The sequence below is a fragment of the Trachurus trachurus genome, assembly GCF_905171665.1.
Source record: "Trachurus trachurus genome assembly, chromosome: 3".
NCBI classification, from domain to species: domain Eukaryota; kingdom Metazoa; phylum Chordata; class Actinopteri; order Carangiformes; family Carangidae; genus Trachurus; species Trachurus trachurus.
Window position 1 is genome coordinate 20,865,683 of NC_139893.1, and position 18,080 is coordinate 20,883,762.

General features: G+C 42.3%; 1 protein-coding gene across 2 annotated transcripts in view; it reads left to right on the forward strand.

The window, feature by feature from the left end:
• The first annotated feature begins 1,210 nt into the window (after positions 1-1,210).
• Positions 1,211-18,080, forward strand: part of garre1 (granule associated Rac and RHOG effector 1) — a 35,795-nt gene continuing 18,925 nt past the window's right edge. The window contains exons 1-2 of one of the 2 annotated variants that reach the window (XM_083993833.1): positions 1,211-1,267; positions 15,497-16,971. In XM_083993833.1, the coding sequence (XP_083849959.1) occupies positions 16,468-16,971 (504 nt within the window). In that variant the 5' untranslated portion in view covers positions 1,211-1,267; positions 15,497-16,467. Of the gene's footprint in view, positions 1,268-2,783; positions 2,826-15,496; positions 16,972-18,080 lie in introns of those variants that run through there. The other variant, XM_083993834.1, reaches the window with a different exon arrangement.

Sequence of the window (18,080 nt, forward strand, 5' to 3'; positions counted from 1 at the left end):
AATTAAGTTAGTCTTTAATTAAAAAGATAAGATAAGTATAAGTATGAGTATAAGTATAAGATATAGTAATATATTCTTTGTATTCTAAATAAAATAGATTTCATATTGCAGAGATTTGAATTCTTATAAATGGAGATTTGAGATTTTCGAGATTTTAGAAGTGATGCAGGCTGGATACTGAGATTTTCACACCATCTGTGAAGCCTATTAGCCTACATACTGTCATCCATACAATCGTGAATGCAGTTGGGCCACGAAAAGATAAGCCCCTCAATTGTTGATTTATTCACACCTCTATTCCCACCTTCATCCCTAAGAAAAGTGGACATTTTTATTGACAGAAAGCTGGACAATGAAAACAGAAAGTTGATATTGTGATGCCCATCAAATGTTATGAAAATAATTTACTGATATTGTTGAATTCCTTAAGATCTCAAACACAAACACACATACCAGAGCATTATGTATGAGTGTCATTCTGCCATTACTACAAGTCAAAGAAAGTGCAAGCTCTTTCATTTTAAAGGCATTCTGTTTTTTGTGAATACTGTTGCTTGGACACTATTTCAATGTGATGCTGATGCTACTTGTAATGTGCACCTCAACGCCCCCAAGTGTCAGCGTGGAGTACAGTGTGTAATACTCCTTATCACACAGTAGAGGGCGACAAAACCTTTTGCCTGTAACCTGGACAAGTTCGCTGGTTTTAAGCGGCATTAGAGTGAGAAATCAAAAGGTTTGAATATAGATCAAATTAAGACATTATGAAAACCGTTATTTGCGAGAAAGACTAAAATGGAAATAGCAAAATAACCATATATGTTGAATAATAACTATGTTTTAACATGTATTCTTAATTCTTAATAGGGATACAAAATAAAAATAATTCACAACAAAAAATGTAGGCTATTTTATGATTCCACTTCCTCAGCCCAATGAAATCTAAAAACTATTCCTCTATGATGGGTTAGGGGTGGTCTAACCCTAACCCTCACCGGTTATCTTATATCATGCGTAGCCTATGCTTGAGAGACTGTACATAAAATAAAATGTAAATATAGCCTAAGTAAGAAAAATAAAAAAAGTTTTATTCTGAAAGCCGTGCCGGAAGTGTTGGTCCTAACTGGTGTAGAATTGACGGTGTTCACGCAGTAAAAAGTAGTTTTATTCTGAAAGCCGTAGCGGAAGTGTCGGTCCTAACTGTTGTAGTGTTGACGGTGTTCACACAGACGGGATTCGCTGTCAAGAGGGTGGATGCCTAAAGCTGGTGAGCGATGCAATGATTACCTTAACGTGTACTAACCAATTTCTCCAGTTTTACTGAAGCTGTTCGGTTTCCTCTTGGTTACGGGGGCTGACTGGCTGTCGGTGACCCGTGTTGGAGAGCCAGTGGGCCGCTTACGGCGGCTTGTGCTCTCTGCCAGCGCTTACAATCGTGTCGCAGAGAGCTAGCTGGGCTGCTAACGTTAGCTCCCCCAGCTATGTGAGCTAGCCTGCTTAGGACCGATGAAACACCGATGCGCCCATTATCGGACGTATCTCACTCTGACATGGTTATTATCGTTTTCTCTTCACAATTCAAACCTAAGACCCATGTAGACAATTTGACAAATGTTTTCCGTGATGGATGCAAATGTATGTGGCGTCTTATGTGACTGTAACTTAATAATTTTGGTTGGTATACAGACCTAATTTTATACCTAGGGATGAAACGCATTCGTGTGTAGCTTAGCAAAGAGGGTGCAGTTGGCGGTATCGGTTATTTTCTGCTTTCTCCGCCGCTGCCGTGTGTCTTTGGGAGATGCTTCAGATTTAGATGCACGTCCTGACAGCGAGCCCCCCCCGTGGCAATGTAAAGACAGATGAGTTTAGTTAATGAACTCCATCGTTAGTAGCGACCTGGGCTGCCTGGCTGCATGTCCGATAACGGAGCTGGGCGGTCTTGGTTTTAAGTTATGCGCTGCAGTGGGTGATCGCCACCGCACACACACACACACACACAAAAAAAAAAAAAAAAAAAAAAAAAAAAACCTGGAGTGTAGGTTAACGTTAGACACACGGACGACAAAGACGTGATTCACAGCCCGTGTGGCAGTGTAACTCGTGGCTGTGGCTACACCGGCAGTATCGCTACGGGCTTCAGAGGGAGAGTGCACTAGCTTGCGAGCTAACGAGCGGCTGTCTGGTTCTGTGTGGCCGGTGGGCGAGTGTCAAAGTCGGCAGCGCGGAGGGACCAGGGAGGGGAGGGGGCTCCGAGTATCCACCGTGTCTCCGTGTGCGGTGGCGTTTTCGTGTCACTCGCTTTTCTAGCGTTTAGCGTATTGATGCACTGATGCCGCGGAAGCCTTTTCCGGCGACACTGGATTTAGGGCATTAAAAGGCCGTATTAATAGCTGCGACATAATGTTCCCCATGACTTGGGCCATGTCATCCCGGAGAGTTTCGATGAAACCGGCGAACTGCGCTTGCGGGGACTCTCACACACCTTCCTGCTAAATAGTGACCGTATTTTTTTTTCTTAAAATACCCCATCATAGTAGTTAATTTTCTGCCTCGTTGAAGTCGCATTAATAAGCAGCTGGCAGTGTTTGGCTAGCCGTGCTGTCTGTGATAACCTACAGTAAGCAGATGAGCTGCCACAGAGGTGTTGTAATATTTCCATCCCATGCAACACAGAAAAAAATAACTGCAGATCTGTTGACTGACTGACTGACTGACTGACTGACTGGCTTGGCTCATTCGCCGGATTATCTAGGAACTGCTTTTCTTTCATCCATTTTTATAGCTCGTTTTGGGAGGAACCGCACACTGGGAACGCAACAGCAGTAAGTCACACACACCCCGCAGTGATGTGGGTAACGTGGCTTTATATAGTCTCCACAGTTACAGAAGAGAGATATCTGGAATTGCATTAATAAATAACGTTGCCCTACTTCTCTCGTGGGTTTTTTAGGCATCTACCGTCTAGCCAGGGATCTGTCGTTTGACATCATATAGGAATGTGTTTCCTGTTTTGGTCTTTGGTGCAGAAATTAAAGCAGAAGGGACCATGAAGCTGTTCACTGGGTTTGATCACACAGAACAAGGAGATCACTCATGATGAGCGACAGTGATTGATGCTGACTTGCTTTGGTTGTTTGAAGCAAAAAAAAAAAGGATCAGGAAAATGCTTGTTATACTCAGAATAATGAAAATTGATGTTGTCCATAATTCTTTATTTCACTCTACTGTGGTGGCAGAGATTAGTTTGTTTGTGTTGTGTTAGAAAGCAACACAGCATGGAGGAGTATGTAACATTTTAAACTAAACTGAACTTAAAGTTGTTTGGGATGTTTTCAGACTAAGGACAGTTTATGTGTTGACAATGTGGAAAGGAATGGGAGCCTGGTATAGTTTTGTCTGATGTTTAAAATCTGAATCCAGTGTTTCTTTCCCCCCTCCAGACATTAAGGTCATTGCCTTCCTGTTGTTGAGCTGTGCAGCGTTCAATGAGACAGCCCTAAACCTATGTGTTGACATCTGCCACGACTATGTCACTATGGAAATACGTGCAGCGCTCTGCAAAATTCCTGTCTCTGTTTAAACTCATTCTCTTCATCGGCTTATTCGCCTCCGTGCTTGAATGCTCATCACAGTTGTTGGACTAGAACTAAGGCTCCAGTTGTTTGTCTTTCTCTCCTTTTGTCGTCAGTGTTTGTCAACACGTGATAGGACCAGGAGCAACACTTTTCCTTAGTCTAACATTGAATCCGGATGCATGTGTGTGAGGAAGTTGACCCACAGTCACAAGATTACTGTTTGTGCTTGCCTCGGGTGGATTACAGGCCTGTGCTGTACTGGCACTGTCTCCACAGACCTGAATGATATTTCCTTCAACAAAGAAAGAAGCTTTCTAGAGTTTATCTTGCCGCCCAGTTTTAGATTATTCAGATGAGTGCTACACAGTCGTCTGTCCTGGGGGAAGGGATGAGCTAACCCAGACCATGGTATTATTAGAGCCTGGGAATTCTAGCGTTTTGTCTATTGATTTTTACTCTGTATTCTCAAACTGGGCCAGGCAGGTAAATTGTTTTTGTGTTTTGTTCCTTTTAAACTCTCTCTCTCTCTCTGAGACCACGAGTGTCTTATCTCTAAGTTTTGACAAAGCTGTGCTCCTCAAGATCATATCATAGGAACAACAGGTGTTACAGGATGTTACTGTAAATCTATAGCTCATGACAGGTATAGTGTCAGTTAGCTATGGCCTGAATACTGCGTGATTACATCATTGTATGTTTTTCTTGCTTTGGTACACTTGTGTGGGCTCTAAACACAGCTTGGTAATAATTCAATAAAGAAACTTCAATCAGGTGGTTTGTAAACTGTAAACATGATGGTTTCATTGGAATTGAAATGAGTCGGTGTGAATGTTACCGCATCATACTGAAATTAAATATTTTGATGTTTTATCATAGGGATAGTGATTTGTTTTTTATTTATTTTAACTGTAAGGCTATTGTTTTAGGCTTTAAAATCTATGTTGTGTACAGTGTTTTTGAAAGTACTTTACACCAATGGTGTAACCCCACTCTTATAGTTTAATAAATATATAAAAAAAACCTCAACAAACGCAAGAGGGCTGGATGCCTAACATTTAAATAAATGAGCTAGAGAGGGGATATTTATGTTTACATTAGACCAGCAAAAAATAAGAATAACAGTTTTCTGTGATAGTGTGAAGTCCATCTCTGGCCCTTGCATTACAAGCGGAGGTTAGATGTGTTAGATAATACAAGTGTTTGGTGGCCCATGCCCCAGGGAGATGCAGGGTTGTGTGTTTTGAGTTCGTATTGTGTGACAGGATTTTCATTTGGATGCACAAAGCTAACAACACTGTTTGCACTGTTGTTTGGCAGGAGGAAAGGGGTCTGCACTCTCTCTCTGCATCTCTACATCTAGTCCATCGCTCTCGTTCGTCTGCTGCTTTAGCAGAACTTATTTTGTACACCTGGATTAAATGTTGGCCGTTGCAGGCAGAGCTGAATAAGATGCCAGTCTTCATCTTGAGAGAAGCAGCCAGCCGGTTTACAGCTAAGGGGGAGAGGGGCTTGTGGCATGGGAAATCTAACCCTTTTCTCCTGGGAGACCAGTTTAGTCTTCGTTTGTGGTCAGCTATTTGCCCCTTAGTCAGTTGTTCCCAGTGAGATGCATGACTGCGTGTGCACTAGAGATGATCAAATAAAATAAGAATCGAGGCTAACGTGGAACTTTCATGTAACGTGATACTGATATTAATCCCTGCAGGAAATATTTTTCTTGTGCTTTTCCATGAGCAGGTTAGAAGTCAGGGTCAGCTGCCAAACGGCGAATAGTGGAGCTAAATAGAGTTTTTATATGTTGTTCAAGGGCACGTCAGAAGTGGCTTGAACCACGGTCCCTGCTTTATCCTACTGGTCAGTGTATATTACACCAGTGGTTCTCAACTGGTGGGTCGGGACTCGGGACCCAAAAATGGGTCGCAGACCCGTTCTGGATGGGTCGCGGACAGCTGGTCAAAAAAGTAAATAATATTTAATGCACATCTGATGTTATTTTGAAAAATAACTTATTTCGAAAGGCACACGAGACACGTGAACACATGCAGTTGTAATGGTCCTCCTCAGTTTCTTATTATTTGCTCCATTTGCTCTGAATGCAAAGATATCAGTTTCTTATTAATGTGGCCTGAATGCAGTGAAAATACCTTGTTTTGTGGGTCTTTATTTTGTGCAATTTGATATTTATTCACTTTTGTGAATATGCTCTGAATGCAGAGATGCATTAGAAGTCAAATATATCATTTTGTTGGTCTCCATTTTGTGCAGTTTGATATTTTTTTATTCACTTCCGTACATGCAGTTGTCATGGTCCTCCTCAGTTTCATCCATGTGCCCTGCAATGCACTTTGCTCAATAAAGAGCTAAATGAGTTTTTAAAGGCTTTAAAACAAAATTTTTGGTTTGAATTCCATAAAAGTGGGTCGCGACTTAATGACCATGGGAAAATGTGGGTCCCAGAGTGAGACTAGTTGAGAACCCCTGTTTTACACTATTTTACACTAGTCAAGGTGACTTTTCTGTCTTTTCTGTGCAGACGGTTCTTGGTTTCTGTGACTCGCACTTACCAGAAGTTACTGCACTTTCTTTACTGTGGGTCACATAGAAATAGGTCTGCCGTTTGTGTGACCAACCCTGGATTTCTGACTTTTATGGCACCTCCATATCCTGTCCTATTATACCTAAAGTGGAAAACTAAATTCTCACTTTTGTCCTGGCTAAAAATACAGCGCCCTGGTGGCTGGCATGCAGCACAACCTGCAAACCTCGCTATACGGCCTGCTCAATATAGGCTGAGTGAAGCATTTTCATCCCCACAGGTTGCCACCAGCCTTTCATGAATGGAACTGACGTCAGGGCCTTTCATCACTGCTCTCACACTGGTTGGGTACATTTAAACACACTCGCTGTTGTTCATTGCTATTCTTGACAGGAAATCGGAGATAATTCTGTTCGCTTACAGTTGAATTCTGAAAAAACAAGTACTCTTTGTGCCAAATACTCTGATTAGATCAGATCAGATGGGACTTTTCCTTAAACTTGTGTGTCCATTTAGGAATTCAGTGTCGTCTTGATTCTCATGTGGAGACTTTGTGAGATTAATTAGTAAAATCTGTTTATTTAATTTATCAGAGCATTGGAATGTTTTATTTGATTAAAGCCAAGGCACATGTTTCAATGTGTGTTTGCATATGTGAGACAGACCTGTGGGGCCCTCAAGTATGTCCTTTTGTTAGAGTGGCCTGTCTGCTATTTTTATTGGAGCCATAAGCTACTTACAGTGTCTGTTATGCCAGCACAGGTTAGCCTAATATGATCCGGCCTGTTCACCAACTGTTTCAGCTGCTTGAGTGATATGAGTATTTGGTGCTGTCCTAACTTATTCAACAGTGATTTGCTTCAACAGCAGGAAAAGTTTCACTACTGCTTTAAAAAGTGCAGAATCTGCCAAAAAAACAAACTATCTTGCAGAATTAGACTTGATTTCACATAACAGTGCACATTGAACAGCTATTTGTGATAATGAACAGCTATTTGTGATAAATTTAATTTATTTTTAATCCCAAACCCCTCAGACTAGACAAAAAGACAAAAACGAACCTTAGCTACACTTTCAGCGATCAAAACCTGCAGCTTCCTGCAACATACGCAACTCAAGGAATAACTATTGACTGATGGCAGAAAATGCTTCCTTAAAGTTAATATTAAAGTGCAGCCACAGCCTTTATTTTTTTTCTCTTCCACTCACAAAGTCATGCAGCTGCATGTGTAAGAGAGGTTTTTTTTTTCTGAGTGGTGGTATGAGGAGACCAGGGCCTGCCACAATACTCTCCTTGTGTTCAGCGGGCAAGAGGAGCCTGGCTCAGCTCCTGTCACACAGTTGCTCACGGCACTTGTCCTGTCATTTGGACTGACCTCCTCGACCTGCCTGATCGCCGGTCTTCACCGTAGCCTATCTCCTCCTCTGGGGAATGTCTTCAGAGAAGCTTATACCAAATTCATAATCAGGCTTTCTAAAACTCAATCAGTAAAATATGTATGATAAATATAAATATACTTAGCACAATGATATTATATTTTTTGAAGAGATGTTTTGCAGCACATGACCGGTTTTCCTGACCTGCTTTTTTGCGCTTGCTTGAACCCACATTAAGAGGGTTCTGGGGAAATGCATTCCTTTGCTTCATTGGCAACAGATGTAGGGGAGAAGGTTTTTTTTTTTTTTTTTTTTTTCCCTTTGAGCTGAACCTTTTGGAGTGTCTAAAAACAGTTCGGTGTGGACTGTAGGGCAGCTGTTTTGCCCATGGAGGCTGAAATAGACTTCATGAGAGAGCTAATGTCGGGCCTGTGGCTGGAGCGTCACAGGGCCTGTGTTTGCTTCACAGTGGCAGATGGATAAGGAGCTGTCAGCACGGGTAACAGCTGCCCCATCCACAGCTATTAAGCTACCTAGCTGTGATGTGACAGCCACACAAGTATGGCGGCTGATACAAAAGTAACTGCTACCGGCAGTATCCTTTAAACCTGGTCAGCTGGGGACGGTGAATAAAATAATAAAAGGACACTGCCTCTCAGCAACCGGTGTGGAGGGGCCATGGTACTTGAGTGCAGATGTTCAGTGGCCAGTTAAGGGTGCAGATGCATTGGCCTAATTCTTTGTGACAAAGCAGGTTGTTTAGGAGTGTATATTCATCTATTTAAGTTTCTAAGAAAATAGAAGCGATTCTGTTCATGAGTCTAAAAAAACAAAATTGTATCACATTGTGCAATCTAACCAGCTTGTTACTAGAAGGCTACTACAGTTAAAAAAAGGCCCTCATAGTTATCTGGTGATAGCTGCAGTTGTTGGCCCTGCGGTTTGCACAGACAGATAAATCACACTCGGTATAGTAATTCACTACACACACACACATACCCAGTGGCACACCTGGCTTGACATTTTTGTTACTGGCGACAGGGAGCTTGCTCCAGGAAACCTAAACCCCCTTCCTGTTGAAGCCGAGTAGCTGACATGCACCGTGCGTGGGGAAGTAGAGCTAACATTAGCCCTAAGCTGCCCCTGCTGGAGGAAGGACATTAAAGTGGGCTGGCACATCTCCAGTGCATCCGGAGGGACTCTCCTATCACATGTGTTTGTTTGGGTGCAATCTCTAATACAGTGTGCCCTGCAACATGAGGCTGGCAGCCAGCAGAGCTACCCCGAGAAGCCGACAGGCCTCATTAATATTGATACCGTGTCTGCTTTTCTTGGGATAACCTCTGCTTATGGAGCTTTATTGCAAGGAAGGAAATGCAGACCGCTAGCACTCTCTAATAACGTTACGTTGATGATGTATATCTGCCTGAAACAACCATGTTAACAAAGAAAGGAGCCCACAATTTTCTCCCAAAAATGTGGCTTTGTTGTTCAGGCTGAATGGACTGTGACTCACTGCTTTTAATCAGTTCCTACTTTTGTTATTCACTCTGGAGAGAGTGGAACCATAAAGCAGTGTGAGTTTTTTTATTCTCAGAAAAGTCAAAATCCACAGAACTAGTCAAAGCTACACGTCATGTCTCAGTACACACTTATATACTTATACCAAACAGTACCTTCTTTACAAGTCTTCATAATATAGTAACATTTTATAATACCAACAAATCAAAGTACTTTAGCTTGTTTTCATCAACAGAGCGTCAACAGATGTCAAACTGTGGCTTTGGAGCACCACTGTTGATTCAATGTAAAGAAAACACAAAATGTTTTCTTAGAGATAAAATTTAAAAATGTTTTGGTTTTCCAAACCACCTTCCTAAAGCTGTCTCACCACAGAATTAGTTTTTATTATCTCCAGCTGTGAGCAGATCCGCTGTAACGTTTGTGTTTCAGAAAAATTCTAAAACATAGTGAAGTAAATTACTAATCAAATACAGTCATACCAAGAGCCCCTCTTGTGAGAGTAGTAACGTGCTGATGTTCTAACCCATGAGTAGGTAACAGTACTACTACTGCATCGTTATGATTATGGCAAAAATCCTAATCACAATTATTTTGGTCAATATTGGGATCATGATTATTTACACCATTATGTGTATTGGGGGGAGGGCGACTTGCACGTTTTATGAACCGGCAACAACAGGCCAGAGGAGTGAAGTAACTAACTCACCAGTCAACAATGACTCATTACATTTGTTTTTGTGAATTAACTGTTGTGTTGTTGTTGTTATGTTTTATAATCTTGAAGAAAACCCTGTAGCCTATATGTTTTTGCCCCTCGTGTTCCCACATTAGAGAACTTGTTCTACCTTTATTGTTGATCAAATGGCCTTTGCCATCTTCACTCTGATTTTTAAATACCGCCCGTCACCACGCACGAGTGGCCTCGTTCACAGTATTGATATTGACTGCATAGTGAGTGCAGTGCAGGCTTCGGGGGCGGAATCGCACATGCCCGTGTCTCTCAGAATAAAACACCAGTAGTCTAGGAAAATTACGAAACAATTGTTTTTCTTCTATTACATTAGTTTTGAGATCATTTGGATCCAAAAAAAAAAAAAAAAAAATTAAAATTAAATTAATTGTCCAGTCCTATGACAGTATTACTGTGTTGTGACAAAATCTCTACACAGACAGACACACACACACCTGCCAAAGTTCTCAAAACCACATCTGTTGCAGTTTCTGCTCGGTGGCTCCATACCACGTTTCGCCACACACAGACTAACAAGGTGGAAACAAGATCAGCCGTGCTGTTGCTGCTGGTAATAAGAGGTACAACAGTTGATTCTCTGCTGCACCTCAACAAACAATATGAATATTGTATTAAATGTGCAAACTTAATCAAAGTGGGCCGCCCTTGTCCTGTGTTGTGTGGTCTCTCTGACCTGTGTAGACTGCGGTGCACACACTGTATTTCTGTACTCCTCCCTGTTATAGCCCAACAGTGTGAAAGTGTGAGAACTGCAGTGGATAACCCCAGGCTAGCTAAGCTCAGGTTTCCTGTTTACCTCGCAGACGCTATTAACTGTGTCATCTTGCAGGCATTGTGGGCCACCTGGCAGGTTCTCACTGTGGCTATAATCTCTGGGAATTAGAGAGCTGCACTGTTGCACTAGTTAGCTGCTCTCAAACACAACAAGTAAAGAGTTTGTTGTCCACTGAGCGCATACCCTCGATGAGCTGGCTGTCGTATTTCTAAAAATGAATGGTCGTCGGAAGCCGAGAAGTGATGGTGAAGGGCTGGCTTGTAGACCTGCGGTGTGATATTTTGTTGAGGAATGTCCAGTACAGCTATGAACATGGCTGCAGATTAAGTCTGTGGGTAATCGCTTTCATAAGGAAACACAAGGGGATGAATCGCAGCTGCCTGCTGTGGGTGAATGACACTAACTGATAGTGGAAACTAGGCATGGGCATTTCGAGTAATTTTCTAACCGAGTAACCTAACCTGGTCTTGCTCGGGTAACCGATTACTAAAATATCAGGTGGTTAATAATATGCACATATGGGGCATATGTGCATCTTTATGCCCTAGCTGCCTCAAAGGGGAAACTGTTTTTTCTTTCTATTTATTTCAGTCATTAGTGGTGCTTATTTATTAGTCCACACTACATTTTGGTGACTACGCTCCTCTCTGCCTCGCATCGTCTCAGGAAATAACTCGGAAGGTTTCAGAATGTTTGTAGGCTGAAAGCTTATTTTCTAACAGACTTGATGATACCTATCGTCTCCTCCCTACGGCTTACCCCAAGGGAACCACCACAGATTCGTGTAAAAAGTTTGATCTGAAACTGTCTAACACTACGAAAAACCCGAATCATGGCACGATTATGTAGTTTGATCCGACGCTAGACTGTGCTCTAACATGCCACTTTTTTAATCATAGGTTAACTGGGTAATAATTCGTAACCAATAGCAGATTGCCTAGGGCTGCCCCCAAATAGTCGACCAAGCACTGGTCGACCAAAAAATCATTAGCCGACCAAAATTTCATTGGTCGATTGGTCGCAGGAAAAAAAAAAAAAAACATTTGGAGCCGTGTCTTGTCAAAATTAAGCCAACATCAATGACTGAACTGTATAGGAAAGGTTATGGGGCTTTTATTTTGAAGGGCCAGATACAGGAAGTCGTGACGTGACACTTTTTTTTTTTTTTTTACAAGGCACGGCAGTCTCTCTCGTATCACCGCTGTCACCATTAGCGGTGCTGTCTGAGCCCCGGTCCCGTCCCACAGCGCTCACCGGCGGTCAGTGTCAGTGTGTCACGGAGCGGATCCATGATAGTCCCCGCTGCAGTCAGAGACCCGCACCCATGGACACATGTCTATGCCCGCACCGCTCCACGCCGCGGACCCCCACCCCCGCACCCCCTCACACAGCCTGAGCTCAGTAACTTTTTACCCTCCTCATCTACTGTGTTTATTGGTGATAAACGGGCATTCTGCCGGTAATAACGGTGAAACCCGACCGGCTTGTTGTTGAATCTCGGACCCAACACGGCCGGAGTCACGAGCATTAATTAATTAATTCTCAACCTGACCGCGGGCAAAAAAAAAAAAATTATAATTTTTTTTTTTTTTTTTTTTTTAATTTTTTTTTTAATTTTTTTTTTCCCTCAAGGTGGGGGGTCGATTAGTCGACTAATCGCCATAAGTGACGACTACTGGTCGACCAACAAAATCTTTGGTCGGGGGCAGCCCTAAGATTGCCTATTCGGGTACTCGAGTACCCGGGTAACCGTGCACATGCCTAGTGGAAACACTTTGGCAAAGAAACTGTGGCTCTGTGACAGAACAACAGGTAACTGATCATTTAAGGAAGATCTATGTCTGAGCCACTCTATCAGCGCGTCTTTAGTACCGTATACTACATAGATCTTGATAAAGTTTTGTTTAGAAAATCAATGAGCTGGATCCTCACATAACCTAGGAAAACTTGAGTTGGAATAAATATCCATTAGCCTGAGTTTTCAATAACAACTTAAATATTAACGAAGTCTGTAATCTGAGGGTTAAAAAAAAGGCAAGCACATCTCTGTTGTCCCTTGATGAGAAGGTCACTACTTTCCCTCGGCTCCGTCTGTCCACTCGATGACCTGGGGCAGATGAGGATGGGCTGTTTTTTCTTTTTTTTTTTTTGCTGGGCGTACCCCTCTGTTTGCGAAAGGAAGTGAGGTTTGAAGGTCAGGAGAATGTTGCCGGGTGTGCGTAATGGAAGCGACGCTCGTAAGGCTGCACCACAGCTGCTTAGCGTACAACAACAACAGAGTGGATGGTGTTATCTATCTAGTTGGGTACAGTGTTTTTTTTTTCCACAAGTTGCTTTTCCTGACTCATCCCACAACACAGACGCTTTTCAGCGTGGTGCTCCAAGATAACACAGTCTGAGTGTACCATAGGACGATAGCCCTGCTGCGAAGGGAGCTGTGTATCTAACAGATTAGTCTGTCGTGTTGATGTTTGGTGTCTCATTGAGGATACTATCATCAGCAGTGTGTGTCTGGATCAACCTCAGTGCCTCCTAGCACTCTACATAGCAAAGGAACAGGTTTAGTGATGGACTGTTTTCTTTGAAAGTCACACCTATCAGCCCGCAGTGTATAATAGCACAACAGCAGAGTCAGTTTGCCTCCAAAAACTGATGGATAAAAATTATTATAGACCTGTTTTGGAAATGCAAATACGTTTCTGATGGTTTTTATTTTCAAATTCCTGTTGGCTTTATTGCCGCAGATTTTTTTGTTTGTTTTGTGGCATGTTGCACAGGGCATTGCAGGTTGAATTAAGTATTTTATTTTTTCATAGTCAGTCAGAAAAATGTCACCACCTGTGCCTCACGTGCGTCTTTCTGAATTCTGCAGCCACAAGCTGACCTATGGCTGTTTTTGCATTTGATCATTGGTAATTTCATTTGGATACATGAGGCCAAATTCCCTCTGATGGTGACAATGTAAAATATTATATTCATAATGAAGTGAAAAGGCCAAAGGGATAAAGACAAATCACATAATGCTTGGGTATTGAATGAGAGCATTGTGACTCCTACTGTGTGTAGCTCAACAGACTCTGCAGTGTCTTCCAACAATGGCTTCTTGCAGGAATTTCTCTGCAGCTGTGTTCTGCTAAACCAGACCAGACACTGCCAGAGATTCTTTTCAGAGACGCTCTCTGTGAGGTATGGTGTTAGTAATCGTCTAGAAATGTACATGCTTAAACCGCAGCTCTTTACCAAACTGTAATATAATATTACCACCAAGTTTAGTGAAATGTGGCTGAAATCATCCTCTTTCAAAAAGAGCAGGATAATGACTGTTTTTATCTGTCATTTCAACAGTTGATACATTATGGATGTAACAAATTGTGGTAGTTGTTAAAGAACAGTACATGGATAGTGGGGATGGGCCATATCGTCAAAAACAATCCCCCACAATAAGAATTTATCTTGCGTTAAAAATGATAAACTCCTGTTGATGGCGTAATTTATGTGTGCGACGCACTCACAGCCCAGCTCTCTTGTAGTTCAGTGAACAAACAAACAAAATGTCATGGCAGCAACCTGTATTGCACTTGATAAAACACCACAAAGCCATGTATGATGGCTGCATGGCTAAAAACAGGCAACCGTCCTGTGTGTCTAACAAGGCAAAAAGCTAACCTTAATATGAATGCAGTTCAAAACGACCCAGTGTCTCTCAGGACAGTGACCAAGCTCTGATAAATCCGATAAGCAGTACAGCAGTGCATATATTTTAGCCCAGTTGCTATACTGGAGCTTTATTAAAGAAAAAAAAACTACTTTGTGATTTAAAAGACATGATATAGAAGGTTACTTTTGCCGTTTGCATTATTTTCCCACTGTCTGTGCCATAGAGCTTCAACAAATTCTGAATCTTCTCACATTTCAAACTTATTTGATCGTAGTCACTCACTACAATATTGCAGTGTAGGTGAACTACTTCAACTTTATTGGTGTAGTTTGGCCTTTAGTATTATTTAGATCAGTCTTTTGGGGCTCTGTTAAAAAGATGGAGTTGAATTTGGATTTTATTTTAATCGCCACTTTCATTGTTATCCCAATAAATGCCAGAAATTGTCGTGTCAAATTTTTAGTCCATATCGTCCATCCTAAAGGAGTATTTCAGACATGGAGTTAAGCACTAAAACCAAGACAGACTATGTGACTATTCCTATGTAGACTTTTAAAATGGTACATCCAAAATGAAGATGGTGAGGTGCATCATCGTTCAAGTAGAAAACAGTGCTGTGTTGTCTTGTCTGTTGAACAGTATTTTGAGGTCATTTGGGAGCCTACTGTTATTTTGTCTATTGACATCTTCATTCACTTTTCATACTTTTTCTTTTTAGTAGTTGAATAGTTGTACTGTGGCACACTGTGGGCACAGCATGAGCAGGAAGCTCAACGGTCATTGACGACTCCAAAATGTTTACAAGTGGTGAAATAGTTTGCACACTGTGTCGAAAGTGCATCTCATAACTCAGAAATAAGACTGAAGCTATCATTAGATCCATGATGCACATGATCATCAGATCATGCTATTGTGAAATTTGAGACAGTGAGCTTGTGTTTTCAACTTTATCTTACTTCTGCTTTCAGTGTAACCAGCAAATGAGGTAGCAATTGTTGTGTTGTTGTTTTATTATTAATATTTGTGTTATACGTGGCATTCATTCATGCCAGTTTGATTAAAAATACTTTCCATACAGTGACTGTTCATATTTTTTAATAGGCCTAATTGTTTACAATTTCACAAATTAAGATAGCTCAAAACACGACCAATGGATACACTCATTGGTCGTGTTTTGAGTTGCACAGTCTGTTTTATCTTGTGGTGTAACAGTGAAATGGTGGAAACAAAGCTCATCCTTCCTCTTTGACATGATGTTAACCCTCATTTTTTGTGTCTCTGCCCTTTCCTCCCTTAGGAAATGACCTAGAGGCCTTACAGATACTTTTGTGCTTTTGTCGCTCTAATCTGCATCCGTGGAGAACGGCGAGATCTGGAAGCATACTCGTTTCCGCAGTGAGTAATATCTACCTCAGCCAGCAGACAGGGGAGAGACCAGGAAGCTGCTTGAGACTTCAGACAGGCAGACGGAGCTATCAGCTGGCCACTCGCTCACTGCCTGCAGAGTCCTGCTTTGTGAAGAGGATTTGAGACGGACTGGATCTGTCTGCCCTTCGCCTCCCACTGCTCCTTCACCAGCCAGTACACAAGCAAAGCCGAAGCCACATCCTCTGATTCCAGCATTTACTCACTTGTTTTTTTTCCCCCCTTTTTCTTTTTTTTTTCATCATTACTGTTTTCCCTCTGTGCTGTTGACCAGTGTCTCATTTTCCTTGGATTAATTTTTCATATTTGCTTTCAGCTTTTAAAAGAAGTTTCTATTTTTATTAGTGCAGGCTAGTGTAGGTTGATATATGTACATACATATGTGTATTTACTCTATATACTGTATGAAGAAGGATTTCCTCCCCCATTCTGAAGGAAAGTTAATGTGCTGTAAAACTTGGCTGTAGTACTCTTTAAAACTCAGTAGTGTTCTTGACTTCTCGTCCCCTATTATGATCCATTCTTTTGAATCTGGAAACAGAGAATCTGGAGGTGTGTCTGTGCTGTTTTTGAAGCTGGACCTGACGTATCTGCAGCAGGGCTGCATGTAAGCATTTCACTCAGCCTGCCAGTCTCTGTGATCGCCCTGCGACCTCACCCTCCTCTGTGCTGCCTCTCACCAGGCACACTGACATGAGCCTCTGGCAGGTGAAATCCCTAGGCTGTCTTTTCACGTAACTTGGGTTTCAGGACTGTTGGGTTCTGTGTTTTTGTAAAGAGGATAGTAGCACTTTTTTGGGGAGAAAAGTAAAAACAGGAGCTTCCGGTGCTGTTGCACCACTTATGTATTGTTGTAGTGCGCAGGAAAGTAAAATGGACTACAAGCGTCGCTTTTTGCTCGGCGGGTCCAAGCAGAAAGTGCAACAGCACCAGCAGTACCAGATGCCTGAGCTGAGCCGGACCCTGAGTGCCTCCCTGGCCTCCTCTTGCTCAGCCTCTTCGCCCATGGGCACCGGAGTGGGCATGCCTGGCAGCTGCCACCCACCTCCCTCTGCCACCACCACTGCAGTTGCCGACATCCAGCAAGGCATCTCTAAATATTTGGATGCCCTCAATGTGTTCTGCCGGGCCAGCGCCTTCCTTACAGACCTGTTCAGCAGTGTGTTCAGGAACTCTCATTATTCCAAAGCAGCTATGCAACTGAAGGACGTGCAGGAACACGTCATGGAGGCGGCCAGCAGGCTGACTGCAGCAATAAAGCCTGAGATCGCCAAGATGCTGATGGAGCTGAGCGCCGGAGCCGCAAACTTCAAAGACCAGAACGACTTCAGCCTGCAGGATGTTGAGGTAGGTGCTCACACCATCTCACTCTTAACACTTGTGGAGCGAGTTTATATAAAATGTCACACTGTGTTGACTTAAGTCAAATAACTCTCATGTTTGCCACTAAACTAGAAATTATTGACACTTAGGTCTCTTGTTTGCTCTCTTTGAAAGAATTAGTCACGTCACAACCTGAGTTGCTGCAGCACCACACACTTTATCATACACTTTATCATATTAAGTTACCCATGACGCGTCTTCTACCAATGGTGCTAAGATGCTTAGTTGCTCACTGTCTGAAAGCTAGCTCCATGAATCAGAGCTTCCTGGCTCAAATAGGATCCTCACGCCCATTTTTAAGCTCGTGTCAGGATCTTGAAGTGAGGTGTGAAAAACATTAGGGATGTGAGAAGTGAAGTCATCTTTTGTCATTCTGAATGCCACGCCATTTTTCCACAGCACTGAATTCGCTGATGTGTAAAATGTGAAACACCGGAGCTGAGATGTTTTTCAAGTGATTTTAAATAGGGGGATTTGGAGACTGATGCACTAATTTAAAGGCTCAGCTGTGAAGTGGGAATCATTTTTCTCTCTCTGTTTCAAATTCTTTCTGTGTGACTCACTCCCCCTTCACACAGTTGTTTTCGTCCATTTGTCTGTGGTCACACCTGATTAATCAAGATAGTTCTAGTTTTCCTTAAAAGTCACAGAGGGATATACACAACGCCGGTGTCTGAGCATTAATTCCAGCCTGGATAAACCTGTGGTTGTCACTGTTCACACAAGAAGGGTCTGGAATCTGCACTATGTCACATCTTGTATAAATATATTTGCGCAAGAGAGGAAAGGGGAGAAGAAAAGAACATGAGCGTTATTGCAGACCTCGTGGCTGAGAGGACCAGAATAACTCCCAGTAATCACAATATACTGATCCTATAGTTGTTACACACACCCCAGTTCACTCTTTTTCACTAAATCTACAAGTGCTTTTCAGAAATGATGATCATAAAGCGGTCATTACGAAAATTTCTACTGATATAAGAGCCCCGTTTCCACCAAGGTAGTTCTTGGTAAAGGAAGAGAACAATTACTTCCATGTTTCTACCCTGGAAACAACCCTATGTTGTGTCATT